Genomic DNA, 24,373 nt, shown 5'->3' on the forward strand with positions numbered 1-24,373 from the left:
GTTACTTTTGTAAAGTTCCACATGCTGTAGGTTTAAAGCGTATACAGAATCCTCCAGAATTATTGGCTCTTAATGAAAATGTGCCAGAAATAATCTCTGATATCCCGAAAATGTTAAATCTGATCTCAAATGTACAGGAACATAGTAATGTTTATTTTATAACTTACTTTTATCGCCTTAAATAACCAAAACCATTTGTGTTGATTGGAAAGTATGTTTGGCTCAGCATTTGTCGAAATTCTATCTCCTTTTTTTTTTTAGATTTATTTTCCATGGTAATGATTCAAGAAGATTTCACAAGGTCTCCAACCTTAAAATGTAGAACCCAGACAAACAGAATCATGATTTAAAGTGTGTGTGATCCTGTGGATCCTGAGAACAGAACAAAAATGATTGTTTCTTGGCATATACTGGGAATCTTATTTCAGATCATATTTGTAAACTGCAATGAGAGGAAAATATATATATAATTTTAATGAAGATTTTTTAAATGTATATTTCGTTGGAACCAAATACAAATCGATCCCTGTTTTTTTTTTTTTTTTTTTTTTTTTATATTTAAACCCCAATTCCAAAAAAAAGGTGGGACCCCCATATAAAATGTTAATATAGAAATTTTATTTTCAATAGAAAACATACCAAATATGAAAAAAACTGAGGAAATGAACCGTTTAAGGGAAAATATTGTTTAAATGGTAATTAAAATTTAATTGCTTTAACACATCTTACGCCTTGTTTACCACTGTGTAGCATCCCCTCTTTTAACAACAGTCTGTATACATGTGGGCATTGAGGAGACCAGTTGCTGGAGTTTTGGAAGAGGAATGTTGTCCCATTTGTGTCTGATACAGGAATCTATCTTCTCAACAGTCCTGGGTATTCTTTGTCATATTTTTTATTTATACCTTTTTTTTTATTTTTTTTATGAAGGGTGCCAATATTTCTGGAGGGCATTATTTATGAACATAGCTGAGCCAATAAAATGTTCAATCCCCATGCAAAATGTACCCTAAAACGTTAAGATGAGAGTTTTCTGTGCAGCAAATTGTTCATGCAGTTACTGATCTCCATTTAGTCATTGAAAAGTCTTGGAATTTCCTTTGGCTTGATTTTGTTAGTATGTGCAGACAAAATGTGTGTTTTTGAATAAGTTTTCTTCAGTTTCTTTATTACATTAGCTTCTGTTAAATGTCAGTATTATGTTTCAACCATGAACTGGTTGTTTTTAAACACTTCACATACTTTCATATAAATTTTGTTAGAATCACTTTTCAGTATTGCCTTCGATTTTCAGTAGTGCTGACATCAGGGTGCGTTTAAGGCATCTGAAAAGAATCAAATACTCGTATATTGCACTTTGTCACCTGCTATGGAGCTTCAGCCAATCCTTCAGGATGTCCATGTTCGACATGAATAAACAATTGTGTGGATGTATACAGAGAAAACATAACACTACAGGCTACAGGGCCGGAGTCCTGTTTAATGCATGCTTTTTCAAGTATTCATTTCCAGTATCTTGTGGAAAATCTTCAATAAAATTACTCTTTGTAGTAACCATATGATAAATAAATAATCATTTATCAAAATCAATCGCCTTGCTCTTTTAATTTCTTTCTTTTATAAGTGCTTTAAGAAAAAGGGCTACACAAACACAAAGTCCATTTAAAACTAAATATAAGCTGCTTGTACAGATGAAGAGAAACGCAAAGCACACCACCGTCTTTATGTTCCAGAACAAAATAAACCAAACAGGACGTCTAATCATTCGTGAAAATTGTCTGTTGATCATCAGTTTTCCATAGTTGAGTGAAGAAGTGATCGTTACATTATAGTGTTCCATTACAACGCCCTAATTACGGCATCTGAACATCGCTTTACAACATTCGCCTGAAAATCCGAATAACACAAAACATGAAATAACATTAAATAGCAAAATTGAGCACTTTATTTATCAGTAATAATAACTAAAGATACTTAATGTGGTTCATCTGATGTTGAAACTCATCGGACTAAGTTTTAAAAAAATAAAATAAAAAACAAATTCTATTTAAAATGTATTACATTGAAAATATATACAACACAAAAGCTACAGCTTCACAAATTTAGCGAAATACACAAATCCCACACACAAAACAAAAACTAAATATACACAAACATTTACAGTTTACATTTTTCCGAACCTAACTCTGGATACAATCAAATTTTTATCTGCTACCCATCTGATATCTGATATTCATGTTACTCAGAGCATCAGCTATGTCAAGGTTAATATTTTTTTGAAATCTTTATGTTGGGCTGCTACTGTAGCATTACACAGACATTACCCAGCTAATTAACTCAAACTGCACTCACTGTTCGAAGCTACTTACATGCGCTGGCGTCTTTTTAATGTAATCAAATGCATCTTTTTTTTCTGGTTACCGGATGTTTTAGAGATACACGTCATAGTCGTAGCAACGACAACACAATAATAGAGTGAATGTACATATCAATATTATTAGCACGAGACATGGCGCCAAAGGAGTCACTTGCTTGGCTGCTTCATAGGTTCGAACATGTCCAAGGTTACGTAACTGGTGAAGTAAGCTGTATTTTTGAGCTTTGGCGTCAGCAGTGTCTCGGTCTCATCCGACCACAGAGTTTTGGAAGGTGACTCGATAGGGCTGCTTAGCGGTGTTTGCTGCCTGTACAGTGATTGAACAGGGGAAAGAGGACAAATTCCTGGAGGCTGGAGATCCACTGATTGTACAGGATAGACCTTTTGCTCTTTCCCAACATTTGGTGTCTGTCCCTTAGATAAACCGGCAGCTAGTGGAGTGGTTTCTGGCTTTGATATTATTTCATGTGTTATAATATTCTTGATATTAGCCAAAGCTTTCAATGTAGCAATGTCTTTTTTGCTTGTTCGGGACACACAGATGATGTCACTGTCCAGATGACATGGCAAAATTTTCTCAGTGTCCCTGCTGCCAGCCACTGAGAATAGGTTCCATGGCTGAAAAACCCCAACCAGAAGTTTTTATATATCAGCATTTCACATTTCAGCATCTAGAGACAAAGAAAAAGACGTACCTTTCGGCAGTTGTCCGATGGCCACATAGACAAAGAACTGAATCGTGGGTCTGGAATCTTTTTACTCAAGAATTTCCGTTGTCTGTAAGAGCGTAGAATAATTACTATCAATACCTTGTTTAAATTCTTAAATAAATGTATTTCTCAAATAAATAAAGGGTAGATACATACACGGTCACAGCAAGCAGGGAAAACAGGACCAGACCAACACTACAGGTAATGAGTCCAATAAGGATAAATTTACCTGAAAATGAAGTAGAAAACAACGTCAGTGCCTGAAATGAGGCACATATACATTCTATTCACTCCAGACCAAATATAGCCCTGCCCAATTAGTTAATTCTGGCCATTTATTGCCAGAAATCCAAACAAGCAATACTATCTGTTCTCTCGGGATGGGGATAACGGCATCACTAAGTCCTGTCAATCGATCTGACTCGAAACACGAGTGGGAAAAGAAGAGCTTTTTCTTTCTCACATGTACATTACAGCTCAATTAAATCCTTGTAGTTTTTTTTTTTATTTTACAGAAGCTGGGGTCAGCCATGAAACAGCACCCCTGGAGCACAAATGGTTAAGGGCCTTGCTCAAGTGCCCCAAGAGTGGCAGCTTAGCGATACTGGAGATGAATCCTGGACCTTCCAATCAGTAACCCAGAGCCTTAAACACTGAGCTACCACTTCACAACCTCGGCCGCCAAGAACCCTGTCGCCACTGTTCCTTCCTTGGAGCACTTTTGATAGATACTGACTACTGCAAACCAGAAACAGCCCACAAGCCCACTACAGTTTTGGAGATGCTCTGACCCAGTCGTCTAAATCCTTACACTTGTCCATGTTTCCTGCTTCTAACACATCCATTTTAAGGTGCTGCATAATAAATGCATTGACTTGAACTTGGAAACCCAAACCTGCTCCAGCATGATGATTCCCCTGTGCACAAAGTGAGCTCCTTGAAGATCTGGTTTACATGGTTTGGAGAGGAAGATCTTGCTGCTATAGAGCTCTGATCTCATCCCTACTGAACACCTTCGGGATGAATGTGAACACTGACTGCACCCCAGGTCTCCTCACCTACATCAGTACCTGCCTTTCGTAACACCCTCGTGGCTGATGAACACAAATATCCATAAGCACACTCCAAAATCTAGTGGAACATCTGCCCAGAGGACTGGAGGGAATTATAAGAGCAAATTTGGAATAAATGTGGAATGTGATGCTCAAAAATCACATACCGTACTTATGACCAGGTGACCCAATACTTATTTAGATAAGTAATTAAATCTTTTACATATAATTACATGAGATAAAAAAAACTGTTCAGTGTTATTTACTGGGCTTTGTTGAGAATATGGTTGTCCTGCTCTCGGAAGAAGCAGCCACTGTTCTGGCCATGACATAAACGCTGTACTCTGTTTGGGCATGCAGGTCTTCCAAAATGACATGGTGCTGATTTGGTCCCACAGTAACATCTGTACAAGCAGAACACCAAAACGTATTTAGCAATTTGTACCGAGTTTATGCAATATACTCCAACTCACACACACATGTCAGACTTACTTCCGGTTTTTGGCTTGTTGGATACTTTATAGAACACTGTGTAGTTTAGTACGAATGCACAGCACTGGATCGGTAAAATGGGAACCCAGTGAATCTCTGCTTGCTTGTCACTAACCCTGATCACTTGGACATCAGACACCTCTGATAGGTCTACAACAGAAAACAAGTTATACATTCGAGAATTATAATTTATTCATTAGTTACTAACAATAATAAAGCTTTTTTTGTTAGGTTTATTAGATTTTACTTGAATAAATGGTTCCTCAAGGGTTCCTTAAGGAACTATTTTTCAAGTATAACCTGGGAAGCTATAACCATCCATTTCTATATTTGAACTCACTTTGATCTTGGTTGCAATTATGAAGAACAATTTGATTTCCCGGACCATCTTTATAGAGCGGGAATAGTGATATGGTGTAAAGGGTCAAAGGTTCACCTGGTATTTGAAGAATACAAAAATAAATAAACTTAGTTTCAATAAATACATAAAGTCTAGTGGAATTCGACAAGAGTACATACCTTTTAGAGTGAAATTGCTTTCAGGAGTTTGCTGCCACATGTGGTTTTGGGCCGTACTGTTCCAGACTATTAAATATCCATTGACAGGAAGACTAGGCTTCTCCCAGGTGATATGGATACCTCCATGCTGGACAAACACGCTGATATTTTTAACCGGCGGTAAATCCAGCTCTGTTTAATGAAACAAATGTATTAGTGGGTCTAGTGATGTTGTAAACTCATGGTGAACTTTAGAAATACTGTACAGTCTTCCCCCATTTATCAGGGTGGTTACGTTCCAAAACCGCCCGCTATAAAGGGAAAAACGGGAACACACCCCAAAAATGCTATTTTATGTATACAGTACTGCACCGTATTTACATTTTACTTTTATTATATTTATTATATTTTTATTAATACATTTCATTATTTTAACATAAAACGCCATAAAAACAATTCTCAAAGTTTATTTGGTCTATCGTACTACCTGCGAAAAACCGGAAAATCAGCCAAACAAATTAGTTATGTGGCAAATGCAATTACGCGATAAACAAATTTGGACCGAGATCCGGACCGCGGTAAAGCGGGGGATTAATGTATTGTGTTGTTGAATTCTCTATATTGATTGGCCAGAAGGTTCTTAAGTGGCAACTTTTTTAAAACTACTCCCAAACATCTAAAAATTATTGTTAATGTTAATAAACAGGTTATAATTGTATTAAATAATTCTTTGTAAAGATTAGAACCTTGAAGGGAAAGTGAGGAAATGACTTTATAGTTGCTATAAAGTCAGATATTACGGGAACTTGTTTCATTGGAGTTTCACAACATTGAATAAAACTATGAATAGATAAAATTAATGAATAAAAAAAATACTGTGAAAACGGGTTTAATTGAGAGCATCAGGTTAATTGAGCAGCAGCAGTGGGCAGAGGTGGGCTTAGTCCACCCAAATTTAGATCTTGCCCACCAAATCAAAGTTTGAATTTATTATTTTAGCTGAAGTGATCCTGATTTGGTGGCCTTCAGCCAATGAAGCCAGACCTACCCAAAGCCCTGCCCCTTCCCAAAGCCCTGCCCCTTCCCAAAGTCTGAAGTAAGGCTTGATAAGATTAATATTTAATTTTATTGGAGAACTAATTTTCCAAGTTCAGCTGTTCACTGAATCATTGTTCAGATTTAGTTTGAAATGGATTCTTTTTTTCAATTTTGTAAATATTAGTTATTGATAGAACTGATTTGTACCAGCCCACCCTAATATAATTGGCTTAAACCAGCCCTGGTTCAACTGGTGTGGTAGAAGAAGAATTCTATTCTTTCAGCGGTGTCCACAAACTTTAACCAGCCAATTACTGATTATTTCCCTGTAACACCATGCCCTGACATGTTTTATTGCTTTCACTAGCTCACCTTGTTCCATGGCAGGTACCTCAATGGAAGCTTTATTGAGACTCGTTTTATTGTGAAACGCAGCCACAGTTATCCTGTGCGGATGTTTATCCAAAGTTATAAACATGTTATTTTCATAGGGCCCAAAGCACTTGTGAAAGCTCAGAGAGTCACAGGAGACACAATATTCGTCGATAGCTTTACAGGATGGTGGGACTCCCTGAGACAAAATAAATCACAGATTTTAGATTCAGTCAGTGCCATAATGTGCCATAATCATAAACTTTTAATCCTTTTTAAATGCCAACCGACCTTCCACATAAGCAGCACTGTTCTTTTCCCCCGATCACCCAAGACACTTTTGGATCTCCAAAGATGGAACTTAAAGCTGCGTACTGTAAAGGAAATGTACCGTATCATAACGTTAGAATGAGACGTAAAATCAAACCTAAAGTGAATAAGGCTGGTGGGTAAAATGTTACCATTGAGATAGCTGAGTACTGGAACAACAAGGCTCCATGAGCTCCAGACTATGCTCCGATATTTGCTGCGCACGGACACGGTATAGTTGGTACAAGGCGTTACACTGGTCAGTTCCTTGGTGCCTATTTGATCACTATTATTGTGTTTCACTATAATCTGTAAAACATGCATCATGCGAGAAGACTGAGAAAACCTCACAGCAGTGTATACAGCAACTTACAAGTATGAACTTGTTCTCAACGCAAAGCATTCAGATGTTTGTAGTGTGATCTCATTGCATCAAAGCACAATAAATGAACCAGTGATCCTCAGCTTTTTGCACATGATGTTAAGGTTCACAAATTTCACACAAATGTCCCCATTCTATTTTAAATCTCATTATATTTCAAATGGAACATCAAAGGTTGAATGAAAATTAAACATTAAGAAAAGAATATGGTAATTTTATCAACAAAGACTAGGAAATTAAGTGATGCAAATAAGAAACAGAAATAAGATTGTGCAACTGATTAGGTTATTTGGCAAAGGGGCAGTAGCATGACTTGGTATAAAAATAGTATTTTATAGAGGCAGAATCTCTCAGAAATAAAGATAGGTGGAGGTTTACCAATCTGCAAAAAACTTGTGTTCAGAATAATGTTCCTTAACATAAAATTGCAACGATTCGGGTGAAAATCATTAATACTGTGATCTTTGAGCCCTCAGGTAACACTGCCTGCAGACCTTTCACCAAAACATTTAGTGCATCCTGAAATGAAAAATATAACTTGTTTTTGGAATTGGGTTGTAATTCTTTTTCAAATTTTTTGACATGAGGTCATGCTGAAATGCACCATCACAGGTTTTTCCTCAAGAGATCATATGTAATTTACATAAACAGTTATGAATGATGTATGCGATTTTTTAAATTATTTTTGTGTATATTTCATTTATTTTTTGCACTAATAACTAGCGAATTACTGTAATGAATAAAAAGGCACATACATTTATTATCTATATTCTATATATAGATCTATATTATTAATATTAGATCTTTAAAAAAAAAAAAAAAAAAAACTAAAATCTCATTTTACAGTACAATAAATCTGTGTAAAATTTGACGCTGTGTAACAACACACATTTGTACTCACCTCAGTTTGTGAATCTTTTTCACGTAACCGTATTTCACACTCCGCTGTTTTGCTCCAAATTCTCTGTTCGAGCCTCCATGTCACTCTGAGACCAGTCGGCAAAGGCTCAACGATAACAACATCTGGCGGATCCATTTTAACTAGAACACATATGCTGATCAGACTAGGTTATGCAATTCACATACACTCATTAACTGTCTGCATCGTTGGGCATGACAGGGATCACTGTGTATTACATTAAGCAAATACATACTATATATATATATATATATATATATATATATATATATATATATATATATATATATATATATATATATATATATATATATATATATATATATAAATTGTGGCAATCACATTTATTTATTGGGGTCATTAAAGCTTTTTGAACCACACAAACACACACACACACACACACACACACACAAATAGTTACACTTTGCAAAATACGATGCCAATACAAAAGCTTCGTAAACAGTACTTTTACTAGTTTTATTCGAATTAAAAACCAAATTTTAAGCAACGTTTTAGGTTTATGAACAATTTTTTAAAACATCAAATTAATACAGTAGCAGTGATTACTATCCAATCGAACACCTTAATCCAATTTAAAAACTGATGTAACAAGTGCATTTCACTAACTATATGTATAACGTATGGTTTGGAGTGGATCCTGCTATAGAGCTTTGATCTCAACCCTACTGAACACCTTTTGAATAAATTGGAACGATGACTGCACCCGAGGCCTCCTCACCACACCTATATCAGTACCTGATGAACACAAATGTCCACAAGCACACTCCAAAATCTAGTGGAACATCTTTCTAGAAGAGGGGAGGGAAATATAAGAGCAATTTGGGACTAAATGTAGAATGCGATGCTCAAAAAGCAAATACCACACTTATGACCAGGTGTCCACAAACTTGTGGCAATATAGAGTACATAAGAACCTGCTTACAGTGAGCAGGTTCAGGTTTATTATTATTTTTATCACCACATGCTTTTTTTTTTTAAATGACCCAAAAGTAAATGAATGATTAGCTGGTATATAGGAGAACTCCATCAGAACTGTGAAGAATGGGGTTTGGAGTATCACTATAGGAGTGTTTTGCTCAGAAAAAAAAAGGAGCTGCTGCATTTTAGAAAAAAAAGTGAATTCATGATTATTTAGTAATTCCCAAGCCTGAAGACATGTTAACACTTGTACTTAAATGTGTCTTTAGCAGGATCTTAAGTTTACCTTCATGATTTAATAAAATTAATAAAAGGCAACAAAGTGAAAGTATTGACTGCCCAATACCAAGCCTGGAATTGCAGTCTATGAAAAGTTTAATTAACCATTTTTTATAAGCCACATGTATATTACAACACAGTGAAATTATTTCTTCACATATCCCAGTGATGTTAGGAAGCTGTGGGGACAGAGTAAGGGGCTGACATGAAACCATGCACAGAAATAGTTAAGGGCCTTGCTCAAGGGCCCAACAGTGGAGCCTAAATCCCTGACCCAATGAACTAAGAGGCCACCAAACCTGACAGAGTTACATAATCTCTATCAGGGACAGTGTTTGAAAGAATTCAATATAAACAAATAAATACATATATTGAAGCAAGGTATTGTGAAAAGCTTTGGCAGGCTTTCCCCAAGAGCTTGTTTCAATTTCGAAAAGCAGTGCCACCAAATCCTAATGTATGCTAACAGATGACCCATTGGAAATCCGATCTAATAAATAAATGTACCTAAAACGAATTGAAATGATTGAATGTCAATGCTCTAATAAATAAATGAGAACATAAAATGTGTGAAAATGTGCAAAATGACATTTTAAATTAAATATCTTTAGCAACTCTAAACATGTGTATCATGGTGGACTTTTGTCTTAAAGTAAATCAAATTAGTGCTTTATAATGCAACAGGAAAAAAATAATAATCAATGAACTGCCAATTTCAGCTTCTTACCAATATTCCAACCAGAACTGTAGGTCACTTCATTGGAGTGAACTAAATATCCGTAGGAGTTCTGTGCACTCACATTTATACTCAAAGGGTCATGAAATAGTACATTCACATCTTCGAAAGTACAATTTTTTTCTTTTGATGGACAAGTATGATAATCTTTATTTTGCCTGCAAAATACCAAGAAACATTACAATTTATTCAAGAAGAAACCAAAGAAGAAAAAATAAGAAGAGCATGTACATTCACTTACCTAAAATGGACTGTGTAATTTACATCTGTAATGTATTGATCGTGATCCCACATACAGGTTAATTGGGGCCAGGGTGGACTGACACCCATCTTTCCAAAGCATGAGATATTTGTGGGACTGCTGAGAACAGCTGAGAGAAACATCATTACTAAATTTGTTTATTCTGCATATTAAACGTGGGCCTTTGCATTTCTGACATACACTACTGTGCTAAAGTCACAGGTGTGTAAAAAAACATTGTGCAAAAATGCTTTCTAAAATAACTAAACATACAATTTGTATAAATTGCATATCCACTATATGGACAAACGTATTGGGACACCTAATTTTTTCAGACATATGTGGTTCTTTCCAAAACTGTTATCACAAAATTGGAGGCAAACGTGTTCAGAACATCTTTGGATATGGTAGCATGAAATTTTCCCTTTACTTTAACTAAGAAACCCAAACCTGCTCCAGCACCATTATTCCCCATGTGCAAAAAGCCATGTCCATGAAGAAATGCTTTATGTCTGTATAGTGCACACACTATATATATATATATATATATATATATATATTTTTTTTTTTTTTTTTAATTCTCATGTTCTGCATTATAAAACGGAAATTAGGAAACGGTTTCTTGTGCAAATGACAGAATTTCTACATGATTCAATTGCATGCTGTGAATTTAAGCAACACATTCACAATGATCAGCCAGAACATTGTAACCACCTGCCTGATGCTGTGTACAATACTGTAGGTCCCCTTTGTGCTGCCAAACAGCTGTGACTCCTCGAGCCATGGACTCCACAATACCTGGAAAGGTGAATTGTGGCATCTGACACCAAGGATTTACTGTATACTTGTATTTTTACTGAAAGTCCTGCCATCTGGGCTTGCTAATCTGGCACATGTCACAACATCTTATATCCTGTCTGCTTACTAATTTTTCCTACTTCTTCTAACAGCTTTGAGAGCGAATTGTTGATTAGATCCGCACAGTGGTTTGTAATGTTTTCATGTTTGTAGTGTGAAATTCCCTACATGTAAAATACATGTACATATGGGAAATACATATGGGAAAATCACATTATTACGGAGACTTGATTACACACAGGTGGATTCTATTTATCATCATTAGTCATTTAGGTCAACATTGGATCATTCAGAGATCCTCACTGAACTTCTGGAGAGAGTTTGCTGCACTGAAAGTAAAGGGGCTGAATAATTTTGCACGCCCAATTTTTCAGTTTTTTATTTGTTAAAAAAGTTTGAAATAGCCAATAAATTTCGTTCCACTTCATGACTGTGTCCCACTTGTTGATTCTTTACAAAAAATTACAGTTTCATATCTTTATGTTTGAAGCCTGAAATGTGGCAAAATGTCGCAAAGTTCAACACACACACATATATATATATATATATATATATATATATATATATATATATATAGATATATATAGCAGTTTTAAAAAAATATATATATTTTTAAGATTACTTTATTTCAATGTTTTTTTTATATATATATATATATATATATATATATATATATATATATATAAATGTGCGATTTCCCCATACGCATTTGACTTTTTCCACGTGTAGGGAATTTATAGTTTTATTTTTCAGGTGATCACACTAAAAACCATCAAAACTGTCAATCAATCAACATTCAGCTCTCAAAGTTGGTGTTAGAAGCAGGTATAACAGGTGAGCAGACATGTTTTCATATGTGCTAAATTACTAAGCTTAGATGACAGGACTACCAGTGAAAATACAAGTGTACAGTAAATCCCCATCATTTGCACAGGAAACGGATTTACGTTATAAAATGCAGAAAATCAATGTAAAAAAAAACAAGTTAAATGGACAAAAAAAATTGAGGTAATGTATGAATATATACAGTGGATACATGCATTTTGCTGTAATAGGTACAACATTCGTATGTTTAACATAATCAGTACTTACGATATGTTAAGATGAAGGTGTCATGCAATAACACAGGTGGTGTATCGTTCAAAAAACACTCCACTTTGCCTCTTTCTACAGAGACATTGCGGATGGACACTGAGGCAAAGGTGGCATTGAAGTTATAAAACCTATCGTCGATTTTCCTCTCATCAAGAGTCCAGAAGATCCTACTGGGCCTGAAAGGCGTCTTGGAGCGGCACTCACTACTGGACTGAGCTCTCAGGAACAACGTTACATCTGAACCATATAGGACGACTGGGTTCCTTGGAAAGATTTCACAGACCTCCTGACCTGAAGGTTAAACAGTGCATAATTGATGATAATTTTTACTGTCTCAGAATCAAGTGCACAATATCCAAGCTTATGAATAAGGGACAATCCAATGGACCCCTGCAGTGTGAGACCACAAACTCTGGGGGAAGGAAAATGTCAAATGGTTCACATTCACAGAATTCTATGTAACTAAGATTTTGGCAGATACAGATGTTTTACTTGAATAATTCCTGCTTCTTATTCTCAGATGCATTCCTTCTTATTTCCATGGTACTATGGTGGCATTTTCTACAAATTTAAACCTTATAGCTCATTCATTTTAAAGTAATACCTTTAAATGAAAGTAATGAGAGCAACATACTGGACTTGTTTAAGGTTTTGCCAGATGTGCGCTTGGATACTGTACTATAATAAATATTTAAAGGCGGTTATGAGCCTGTTCACTCAGCATACAGTATATGAGGCGTGAAGGCTGCCTCATTATCATCCACTTCCTGGGAATGAGTTCCCATATATGTTGAACTTGGCTGTTTTTTCCCATTAACACGGGAGTGTCTGGTCTTTTATTCCCTCCAAATAATATAAAAAGATATGGGTAAAAGAGAGACATCACTCACCTTTACACAATCCATGAATAACTGTGGTAATGAGAAACACAGAAATCCGCATGGTTACTAATCCAAATACAGTAAAAGCGCAAAAAAAAAAAAAAAAAAACCCCGCGTTGGTCTTTGGTTTTAGTGCCGGATCTCCAGATCACATGGACGTTACATATCAGATTTGATGAACAGGACTAACGAAAAGCCGATGTAGCTCTTAATCATCCACACAGCCCATGGACTGGTTCAATTCTGGCTTTCCAGAAGCGCGTTCCCGGTCTCACCACGCACACACGCGTAATGTGCGTAAGTCGGAAGCACAGCTGGTGTTGCAACACGCAAGAGTGTTGGTTACAACCCAAAACAACGGTAGGTGGAGTGAACACGATCAAGGTCTGATTTTATGTCCGAGACGTGCTGTTAAAACGAAAGCAAAAGTTATTTTAATCAAATGCTCAAAATTCAACAATTTCTCTATCTATCTATCCATCCATCCTCTGGGTTTGAGTCATGGTCAGGGAGGGATTTATAAACCCTGGCCACGAACTTAAACCACCTCCCAAGCTCTCAATCAACCAATCAATAGAAGCTGATCGTCCTTCCCTGCAGCCCATTACATCCATAACGCATACTTGATTTGACGCATCCATTAATATAAGTGGTGTTTATGATGCACGGAAAGCAGTCTCACTTTCATCATACTAAAATCCACCAAAGTGCATTTTTAACAAACTTCAGACTCCATATCCAAGTGATTAATGAACCCATATGGAGAGAGGAGAAAGAAAAACTGAAAACAAACAAAAAAAATATCCAAAACAACTTAAATACCAATATCTAGAAGATCTATAGTTTTTCCCCCTTGACCCAGTTTGTGATCACCACATTCCAGCACCAAATCACATCAGCATTAACATAATGTACCTTCTCCGCCCACTGAGTTTTTTGGAACTGTGCATCTACATAAATAAGTAAATCTGACATTGTAACCTGTTTAACCAAATTAATAATTTTAATTAATTTAAAATGGAAACAAAAAGACAATCTCCAACATCTACTCCTACATTGCAGATACTTGATCGAGAGATAAGAAACCCTATTAAAGCACATCCCCAAACCTCTTCGCATATGCATTCAATATTTTTTACACCACTCGACCGTTACCTTTTTTTTTTCTTTTTTTTTTTTAAGCCATGGCTTGCAGTTAAGTGTGAACTTGGTGTTGTCACATAACGGTTGTCACATTTACACGTGTTCTTTTCCCCTAATAAAATACGAAGAAAACCGACATCTAAAATTGTGCGTAACTGCATAAAGGTTGTGTTACTCTAATGACAACACCGCAGAGGTAAAGAACTATTGTGTGAATTTATTGGCATGAAAAACCCTAAATTTCACACAATTAAACAAAAACCGCAAGCTGGAAACATCTGGCAAAAAAAAAAAGCTATTTGTCGAAAGAGAGGAGATGCAACCTTCAGTTGAAGGCCCCCCCCCAAAAAATAAAAAATCAATGCACTGAAAAACCCACACAGTGAACTAATAGCACTTCTAGTGAAAAAACTAAACGAAAAACATTAAAGTGCAAAACACACAGCAGTTAAGTTTCTTAGCCAAAAAAACTCCAGATGTTACATTGCGAAGCTCAACTCGGGGTTCACCCTGTAGCTTTTACTCTATGCCTTAGCTGCTTTTTTTTTTTTACCTTTTTCCTCTCCATTGTTTTGAACCAACAGCCTTTTTTTTGTATGTAAAAAAAAAAATTAAAACAAATCACAGAAAGGCACCAAGAAACCGAACAATAAATCTACTCCCAGTCTTCATCATCATCATCATCTCCTGCAGTGGTGCTCTGAGCAGCTGGCTGTGGTGCCGGGTTCTTCTGGAAGAATCCACCCTAAATCCAAAAACCACAAAGGAATTTAAGATGTAGATACGGTTATATTATAATTGAGGTTCACTGATGCAAAAAATAAAAATAAAAATAAAAAAAGTATTGCGCGACATGACGTGAGAGTCACGTTACCCTGCGAGTGTCCGTGGAGGCAAATACTTTTCCATGTGGGCTGAACCCTGTGGTACCATGTGCACTGAATGCAATTTCCTCCAGCCATGAAGGGACTTCCTGCTTGGCCTGAACAACAAAAATGAAACTTTTCAGGGTGGGCAGAAAAAAAAATAATAATGGGGGAAAAAAACCCCTACAAAATATTGGTTTTAATGACATCACAAACCCCAGAAAGGACTTTAACCAGAGAGCGAGCAAGAGGAGTGTCGGACTCCGGGTCAAAAAAGGACACGGCTCTTCCGGTGTTTCCACATCGGCCCGTTCTCCCAATACGGTGCACATACTCGTCAATGTATTTCGGTAGGTCAAAGTTAACCACATTCTGCACGTGCTCGATGTCGAGCCCTCTGGCAGCGACAGATGTAGCTACCAGGACAGGACACTGTCCTGTGCGGAAATCACTGAGGGCTTTCTCTCGCTCACGCTGTTCCCGATCTCTGTGTACACAGAAAGAACAATGGTTTTTGAAATGTTTAACCATTTATGATCGGTCACAAGGTAAAATTATTGGGGAGAGAAGCCTTACACATACTCATACTGTAACCTGCAATGCAAAACGAAGAGAGAAAAAAGAAATCTTCGAACTCTATGTTAAATAAGCTGACGTAAGAACGTCCAAAATCTTATTAGGAGCGAGACCTCACTCGGTGGTGATTGGACATGTACGTACCCATGAATGCTTGTAGTGGGTACTTTCTCCTGACAGAGAAATGTTGCAATAAAATCAGCACTCCTCTTGGTTTCCACAAAGACCATTGTTCTCTCTGTCCCTGAGGATGTACAGAAAAACATTATTTGACCACAAGCGCATTTGCTTACCTCAACACTACTTTGCATGTTGCAGCTATAACTGTCATTTTCCATCTTAAAAAAAAAAAAAAAAAAAAAGTTTTTGTTTATTGTTCACAGAAGATTTATATTCTAGCAAACATTCCCTATGGAGTGGCATCAGCAGACATAATAATGGACATTTTTCAGGAAAACAACTTCCGGCTTCAGAACATCTGCCAATACAAAAAGCTTGTCAGGTAAAGTGTCTTTGACAGAAATATAAAAATCATTGTGAAATTTTTCATCAATAAAAAAATGTCGTCCATGCTACAAGGTGGCCAAACAACGACCTCACTTTCTTCGATTTCTTCTCAAAGGACCAGAAATAAAAAGGAAATATTATTCAAGCTAACGTATATGTATAAGGTGGTATCAAAAAGTTTCAAGACTAGGGTTGCTCTCTCGTCGTCTCGCGGGGATGTTCTTTCGCTGACGAAGCGCATGCACACCTCGTTGAAGAATCGCGCTCTGCGGCAGACTTGCCCGGTTTCATGCAGAATTTCACGCTTGCTCTTTGTTCTAACATGCTGTACATGATAAAATCGCAGACGTGGTAAAGCGCGTGGTCAGAATTGCATCAGTTGAACAGCTCACGGTGTAAACACTAAATTGTGCTGCCATCTGTCGCCAAATTAGTCTTGAAACACTAATATATCGGGACAACCACCTTGTATATCGGGATTATATCTTTTTATCCAATTAGTTCTTTATTAAGCAGTCGAATTGAAAAGACATTTTGTATCAACATGTGAGCATCACCTGTGGCCTTTAGCAGCTCCAGCAGCTGCTCCCTCTTCGAGTACCGAGTGACTTGATTAATGTTCTGCTCTATGTCACTGCAGGCTCCACCCACCACTCCCACTGCCAGGAAAAGATAATCCACCTTCAGGAAATCAGCTGCCAGCCTGGTCAACACACACAGGGTACAGACATTCTATACTTATTTGGATACCTAATAAGAAGATAAACTGTCAGTAAATAAAAGTTGTTAGCCTGGGAAAATATGGTATACACCAAAACACACAAAAGCTGGTCAACATTGTCCGAGACACACCCTGTCCTGCAAACTTAAAGAGCGTGGACGCCTGAAGTGGCCTTTTGTCGTGCTGAAAAAAGAGGGGGAAAATAAATAAATAGAGGATGAAATGTCTATACCGGTCCTGTGCCAAGCTTAGGCAGAACTTAAAACTCTCCATTCCAGACGATTATATTGTTGCTAAACCTTTAATTAGAAGGAAAACTAACCTGACTGACAAAATGATCAATTCCTATAACACCTCTAAAACAGCAGTGCCGGCTTTAAGCCAAACCACAGGTTTATTCTAAATGCGTTCATTATAATTGTTTATGGCAAACGGCAAATTTTCAGGGACCTGGCATATGGCAGACACGGCGCATAAACGAAAAAAAAAAAAAACCATCACACAAACAAGTGTCGATGTGATGGAGCTTCTGTAATGAGGTTTTTAATAAAAATTATGAACAAGAGGCTCTGCATAAATGTTTAACACAATCTAAGTATTTTAGTCTGAATATGAACATAGCAAACCTTTGAATATCTTCAGGATATGTGGCACTGAACATGAGGGTTTGGCGCTCTTCTTTAGAAGGCAGTCCGGGAGAGTTCACTAGCTTTCGCATAGCGGGCTCAAAGCCCATGTCCAACATTCGGTCTGCTTCATCCAGCACCAAATAACGAACTTTGCTCAGTCCAATCTGGGCAACACAAATACACAAACCAAATGTCTTTTAAGTGAATTCAATGGAAGTTTAAAAAAATTATTTTAAATAAACGAGAACTAAAAAGTTATATTAACGATAAACAATTTGCATTGCGAACATCTTATAACACCGATATACCAGTATACAGTACAAGCACGTGTGCATCTTCGTGTAATTCCACTTAAATGTTCTAAAGGCCTCAAATATAACGTACATCAACACATGTTAAAGGTCACCTTAAATCCGTAATGTAAATTACCTTTCCACGACCAATAATGTCAAGCAATCTTCCAGGGGTCCCACACAACACGTTACAACCTTTCAACACTTCTCGGATGGTAAATCCTGTGCTTGTACCTCCATAAACCACCACAGGACGCACACAAGTGCTACAAGAGAGTTTGAAATATTAGTCTTTTGCAGTAAATTTAGATCAATCCTGCACTCAAGAACACTAAACTTTAAATAAAGCACCTAAAGCAAGAAGAAACGTACACAATCACATTCTCCATGTCTAGGAGAAAGACAATTATAAAGAATTTGAGGACAGGTTTATACCCGTAAGCAAACTTGCGGGCTTCAAGGTAAATCTGACTGATGAGTTCCCTGGTGGGAGCGACGATGATGACCTCAGGCTCCTGCACCTCGCTGAACTTGCTGGTTGCGACGCCGTCGTTCATGAGCTGCTGTAGAATAGGCAGCAGGAAGGCGGCCTGATGATGGCAAATGGAAAAAAATAAATGACACTGGAAAAAAAAAAAGACTGATACAAATGACTAATCGTTACAGTAGAAATATCCGGTTTTAACCACTTTAGAGCAACAACTTCCACCAGGATCATTTACAGAGGACAATCAGCACAATCACAATAAATACGAATAAAACAAGACATTCATTTTGTGTTCCATGATTGAATTAAAAAAAAAATTTTTTTATACATTTGTGTGTCTATAAAACTATATTGTGACAAAATTGACCTTTTTAAAGCTCTGATCAGCGAATTCAGCTCGGAGCTCGTCAACTTTATAAACACTGATGATTCTCGGGTCATTTAAAAAAAAATTTATAAATAAAAATCAACGTTGTGGGCGAGACACCAGATTCTAAAAAGCATTTAATTGGACAGAGAAGCAGGTAAGAAACTGAAGTACAGAAAAATGTCAACAAACTTGTTGACTTATATTGTTAAGGGGAGGCTGTACATTTTAATGTGTGTGTGTGTGTATATAAAAATATAGAAGATTTCATTACTGTTTTGGAGCCTTCAAGCCAACATTCATACTAGAGACACAAAGCCTCAGTTTTTACTTCATGAGTAAGTGTATCGAGCTGTAAATTAATCATAACATCATAGTTTTCCAGTATCAACAAAGTGTGTTGAATATTTTATAAGACTGACATCAACCAAAGAAGGATAATAATCAAATGTGGGCTGCGAATAAATAAACCACATGCCATTTATACGCGAGTGAGCGCTCACCGTTTTTCCAGATCCAGTCTGGGCACAAGCCATAAGATCCCTTCCGGCAAAAATGATAGGAATACCGTGCTTCTGAACAGGAGTAGGCTTCACGTATCCTGACTTGGCAACATTTCTGTTAAGAGTCTCACAGAGCTGCGCTTCTTCAAAGGTCTAAAGGTGCAAAACAAAAAGTTTTATATCACTGTATACATTTCTGCCAAGCCAGTTGAAGAAATATAGATCCCCTCTCACCATGATCGCTTTGGGCGGGTTGCTTCCGCTTACATCCACGAGAATGTCATCGTATTTATTGAAGTTGATCCCTGTTTCATAGTGAGCAAAAATAGAGTTCTCTTCTTCTGGTGGTGGAGGGGGTACATAGCTGACCTTAGGTCCTATGGAATAAAGACGGGGCATTTTATTTTCCCCTCCAAATTAATGAGTGACATAAGTAACAGTCTCAGGGGTACTAACTAAAGTGTTGAACCACAAACCTGCAGTTTCACCCTCTTCTTTTTCCTCAAGCTCCTTCTGTGAGCCTGATACATTTTACAAGAAAAACAAAAGTACATTTCAATATTACAAGGGCCCGTTTTAATAATAATCACAGCAACAGGATCAACTTACCTTTGGAAAACACCTCCTCGTCTTGTCCTCTATAACCTACATATAGTAAACAAATGACAGCGTAAAGACAATTCCAACATGTTTTACACTCCTCTTGTGCATTGGGAATTTTTTTTGTTTTAAACCCAATTGTTCACTTAGTACGCAACACGGCATTCGAAAAGGTGTGCATTATGTAATGAATGAGAATAAAGCAAGCAAGGGGAAAAGAAAAAAAAAAAAAAAAAAAAAGCATCACCTCCACCCCCACGTCTTCTCTCTAGAATAGAAATAATGGAGAAAAGAAAAGGACATGAGCGAGAGTTAATAAAGCATATCAGAAAAGTGAAATCACCAAAATTGACTAGTGAGTGTTTATCTGCTCTAACGTTGTTCTTACCTTGTGGGAAAGTGCCACGACCTCCTTCTCCTCTTCTTCCCCCACGCCCACCTCTGCCAACAAAGTCACTTTGGGAATCTGCAACAAAAAAAAAAAAACCACCACTCACAATACAGTTAAAACTAAGACAAATAATTGTGTACATGCGTGTGTAAAACTACCAGAGTTGAAGGGATTTCGAAACCCTCCTCGTCCTCTTCCTAGCACAATGAGAAAATTTAATAATTAAATTTAGATCTGTATGAAGGAGTCATACCCAACCTCAACCATGGCTACTTGCCTCTGCTTCCTCTTCCTCTGAAACCGTCTCCACCATTCCACGAGTTACCACCATCAACTACAGACAAAAGAACAGGTTTAAGTCCATCACAAAAAAAGGGCACAGCATGCAGAGATTGAGTGGGGAAAAAAAGGCCTACCTTCTTTATTTCCATTTTCATCAACACCTGAACTAAAGCTCTTGAAGTCTCCACTTCCTTTCCTTGAACCCCAAACTGATGTTGGAAACATGAAATAATTTGACCAACACTTAAATCAGGATTAACAGACTATAAAACACACAACAGGAATGTGACTCACCATTGTCTCCATCTTGACTACCAAAACCATCACCGGCACTTTTCCAAGAACTTTCCTTATTGTCTACAAAAAAAAAATTTTTTTTTTTTTTACAGTTAACAAGCAAATTACTTGCTTCCCTTTCCCGCACAGTTGAAGTAGAAGAACAATGGTATCGCATGTCTTAGCATTGTGATTTAACCTTCACTGAAACCAAGTAGCTGAATCAGCAAATCCCTACAGTAAATTCTCAAACCTACTGGAAAACCTTCCCAGAAGAGTAAATACAACAGGAAAGACTGTGTATTAAATGTTCTTGATTTTAAATTTTTTAAAGGCCACATACGTGTTTGTTCAGGTGGCCAATTAATTTTAGGCACATTATGCATAGAGGCATCAACTTGTTGGCTCATGCACTCAAATAAACATATTTTGATTGGGATTAAATTCATTATTTCCCACCATTTGTGATTCTTTTCAAGCTGTCTTGTTGGTTCCCGTTGTTCCAAGAGTTCTCAGCATTCCCTGATGAATTTATAAATGCACAAATTTCACAAAACACAATATACACACACTCCTACCAAAATACATATGTACACAAGAACCATGTGGAGATGTTGGGTAATGGCAATTCCATGCAAGTGTTAACCTACCAATGGAGGGGGGGGGAAAAAAAAAAAAAAAAAAAAAAGGTTTGCAGCCCACTTAGATTTATATTTATTTGATCGGATTAGATTTCAGAGAAAGTCCAATCAAATCCCACACAAACAAGCAACTTTTACATCAGATGTCATGCTAACCTCACCTGACATAAATATGCAAATTTAAATAAATGCCATTGGTGCACTCAAATTTATAATAAATGTACATACAGGTTACATGGCCAGTAGAAAAATATAGATATTCTGCTACTCAGTGACTTTAGTACAGCTGAAATTGTCCATTGCCACATCAAATAAACTTATTTACAACATAGTAATGCTTTATTGATATTTCAAAGAGAAAATAAATAAATAAGAATGTTTTACCAAAAGTCGTGTTGGTCACAACTGGGCTCTGTGAAGAAGGCAAACTTGTTAAAACAATACCATTTACATCCTTGGAGATACTTAAAATATTAATTATGACAAAAAAAAACTCTTTGATATCTGTTTTGTTCAACTCAGGAATCTGCACAAAAGCTTTAAGGCCTGGTTTATAGTTGTGTGCTACTTTTCACACACCAGAGGATAGCGTGCGCTGGTATTCACGTCTTATCGCACATGCACATAATGCTGGCTGGCATGTCCAGAAAACCGCAGGAAAAGATAATAAATGATAGATTAGGTTCACTACATACTTCCAGCTTTGAAATCAGAATAAGCAACGAGACACAGAAGATTAAAGGGTGAAACCCCAGCAAATAAAAATAAATTGGCAAAAACAGGCCATTTCTGAAGCCTGCTTCAGAGCCTGGTCTAGTGTTCCTCAACCACCAGGTCACAAGCTGTGGAAGAGTTGCTCCTGCTTGGCAAAAAGGTTCCGAAGAAGCGACATTTATTCATGGTGCATTTCATCTTGACTATCCAAATTTACATTGGCACGATATGTCAAAACAATCCTCAACCAACCGACTAAACCACGAGTTTATTTTCTAAATAAAACCGGTCTGTGGTGTACAAAAGGTTGGAAAACCCTGGCATTGGTACACATGCCCATGTAGAGGTCTTTATAAAACAATATCACATGTACTGACGTGTATTTATGACTAAGGTATTACTCCATCAGATGATTTCAGGATAAAGCTTCAGGTAATATGAGTAGACAATGTCAGACAATTCATCAGGTTTTACAACATTTCTGACATCCATCAAAGGAGAGAACCAAGACAACGTCTCCTTAGGTAGGACTTTAGGCTTTATAGAACATTCTTGAACACCATTAACTGAAAAACCAGGACAAACTATCCGGATCATTCTTCAGGATTTACAGATCGCTCTTTATTTTCATCAAACAAAAGACCTGAGACAAATTCTCTTAAGGTAGGACAATTCACCAGGCTGTATAAATCGACCATCAACCAAAGATGCTGTTGGATGTTTCAGTGGATCTACGATGGTCCAGTTCCTCCCACGGCTTCTCCTCCTGACCTTGTCATTAATTACTCCTACTGTATGTAATTATGTAATTGCATGTAAATTATGTTAATGTCTTCACATTACCTGATCATCTTCCCAGTCCTCCATCATTGATAAAAGCTTAAATGGATAAACAGACAAATAAGTCATTAGTCATCTGCAGGTGTTTTTTTCAGAATGGAAAAATACTGGCAAAAACACTTAGAGATATGTGTATTTTATATATATATATATATATATATATATATATATATATATATATATATATATATATATATATACACAAAACATTCGACACTTCTGCTTGATAAACCCATCTCCAAACATTTTACAATTATTTTCTGAATAAAAAAAGAAACATGCTAATTGCCCACATCCTGAGGCCTACCGCTATTAGCTAAGGTCCAGTTAGCTTAGCATGACTTTGCACGAACTCAACGGAAGAATGTGGATTTTTAGGCAATAAAAGTGTGTTAAGTTTTAGTGTAAAAAATATCACCGAGATAAAATAAATATAAAACCATATAAATGACCAGCAAATGTGTCGACGCCAAACAAACTTTTTCCCACGCGCGCGCGCGCGCACACACACCAGGCCTCAATTATAATTCAGCCTGAATTTAACAAAGTCTGAAATATTTTTCCATAAAGCAAACATATATATTTATTTATTTGTGCCTCTGGTGTAGGCAATTCGCTTTTATCCATATTGAAATTTATATTAATTAAAAAACAAAAAGCCCATCAGAGATAAAGTGGTGCAACTCGAAACTAAATGTTTAATTCTTATTAAACGTGTTACACAATTTCTAATAGAAAAAATACATATATCATTGATTGAGTTTATTCAGAAAGAAATCAGTGTACCTTTTGAAATTACCTTTCGGAGTGAGAGAAAGCAAAGCGGAACAGATCGACAAAATGGAGGGAAAATGGGGGTAAGAAAAATGAGTGAGGGGAGAGGAGGTGGGGGAGGGGGGAGTATGGGAGGGGTGAATGGGAAGAAAGGGGAGGGGTGAATTGGAAGAGGAGGGGTGAATTGAAAAGAGAAGTGGAAATGGGGAGAATAAGGAGGGGAGGGGTTATTGAGAAGAGGAGGGGTGAATGGGAAGAAAGGGGAGGGGTGAATGGGAAGATAGGGAAGGGGTGAATTGGAAAGAGAAGTGGAAATGGGGAGAATAAGGAGGGGAGGGGTGAATGTGGGAGGAGGGGTAAATGAGGAGAATGGGAAGGCTAAAATGAGGAGAATGGGGAGGGGAAGGGAGGGTGAATGAGGGGAGAATGAGGAGAATGGGGATTGGACGATTGGAGGAATGGGGAGGAGTGAATGAGGAGAATGGGGATTGGACGATGGGTAGAATGGGGAGGAGTGAATGAGGAGAATAGGGATTGGACGATGGGTAGAATGGGGAGGGGTGAATGAGGAGAATGGGGAGGGGA

At 37.1% G+C, this 24,373-nt stretch overlaps 2 protein-coding genes across 4 annotated transcripts; both read right to left on the minus strand.

Annotated features, from left to right (window-relative positions):
• Positions 1–2,241: 2,241 nt before the first annotated feature.
• Positions 2,242–13,974, minus strand: LOC310740721 (interleukin-31 receptor subunit alpha-like). The gene is made up of 15 exons (XM_083567696.1): positions 13,188–13,974; positions 12,295–12,588; positions 10,345–10,474; positions 10,095–10,261; positions 8,132–8,271; positions 7,001–7,157; positions 6,831–6,913; positions 6,540–6,738; positions 5,151–5,321; positions 4,972–5,067; positions 4,632–4,781; positions 4,406–4,543; positions 3,244–3,316; positions 3,073–3,154; positions 2,242–2,995 (listed from the first exon to the last, which is right to left on the minus strand). The coding sequence occupies exons 1-15, from the start codon at positions 13,237–13,239 to the stop codon at positions 2,525–2,527; spliced, it is 2,403 nt and encodes an 800-aa protein (XP_083423822.1). The 5' UTR covers positions 13,240–13,974; the 3' UTR covers positions 2,242–2,524.
• Positions 13,975–14,523: 549 nt separating this feature from the next.
• Positions 14,524–23,915, minus strand: ddx4 (DEAD (Asp-Glu-Ala-Asp) box polypeptide 4). 3 transcript variants are annotated; one of them, XM_083567697.1, is made up of 22 exons: positions 23,801–23,915; positions 23,018–23,053; positions 21,845–21,872; positions 21,279–21,341; positions 20,838–20,900; positions 20,678–20,752; positions 20,539–20,595; positions 20,420–20,458; positions 20,259–20,336; positions 20,118–20,138; positions 19,880–19,915; positions 19,747–19,791; positions 19,505–19,647; positions 19,271–19,423; positions 18,349–18,503; positions 18,050–18,179; positions 17,618–17,784; positions 16,828–16,973; positions 15,908–16,007; positions 15,404–15,674; positions 15,196–15,303; positions 14,524–15,066 (listed from the first exon to the last, which is right to left on the minus strand). In XM_083567697.1, exons 2-22 carry the CDS (start codon positions 23,042–23,044, stop codon positions 14,977–14,979), a joined length of 1,995 nt encoding a protein of 664 aa, XP_083423823.1. In that variant the 5' UTR covers positions 23,045–23,053; positions 23,801–23,915; the 3' UTR covers positions 14,524–14,976. The 3 variants fall into 3 exon arrangements, with proteins under 3 accessions (XP_083423823.1, XP_083423824.1, XP_083423825.1); XM_083567698.1 differs by having other exon boundaries at positions 20,420–20,454; positions 20,535–20,595; XM_083567699.1 differs by lacking the exon at positions 21,279–21,341.
• Positions 23,916–24,373: the final 458 nt, after the last annotated feature.

This window comes from Silurus aristotelis (assembly GCF_946808225.1).
Source record: "Silurus aristotelis genome assembly, chromosome: 18".
Taxonomy (NCBI): Eukaryota; Metazoa; Chordata; class Actinopteri; order Siluriformes; family Siluridae; genus Silurus; species Silurus aristotelis.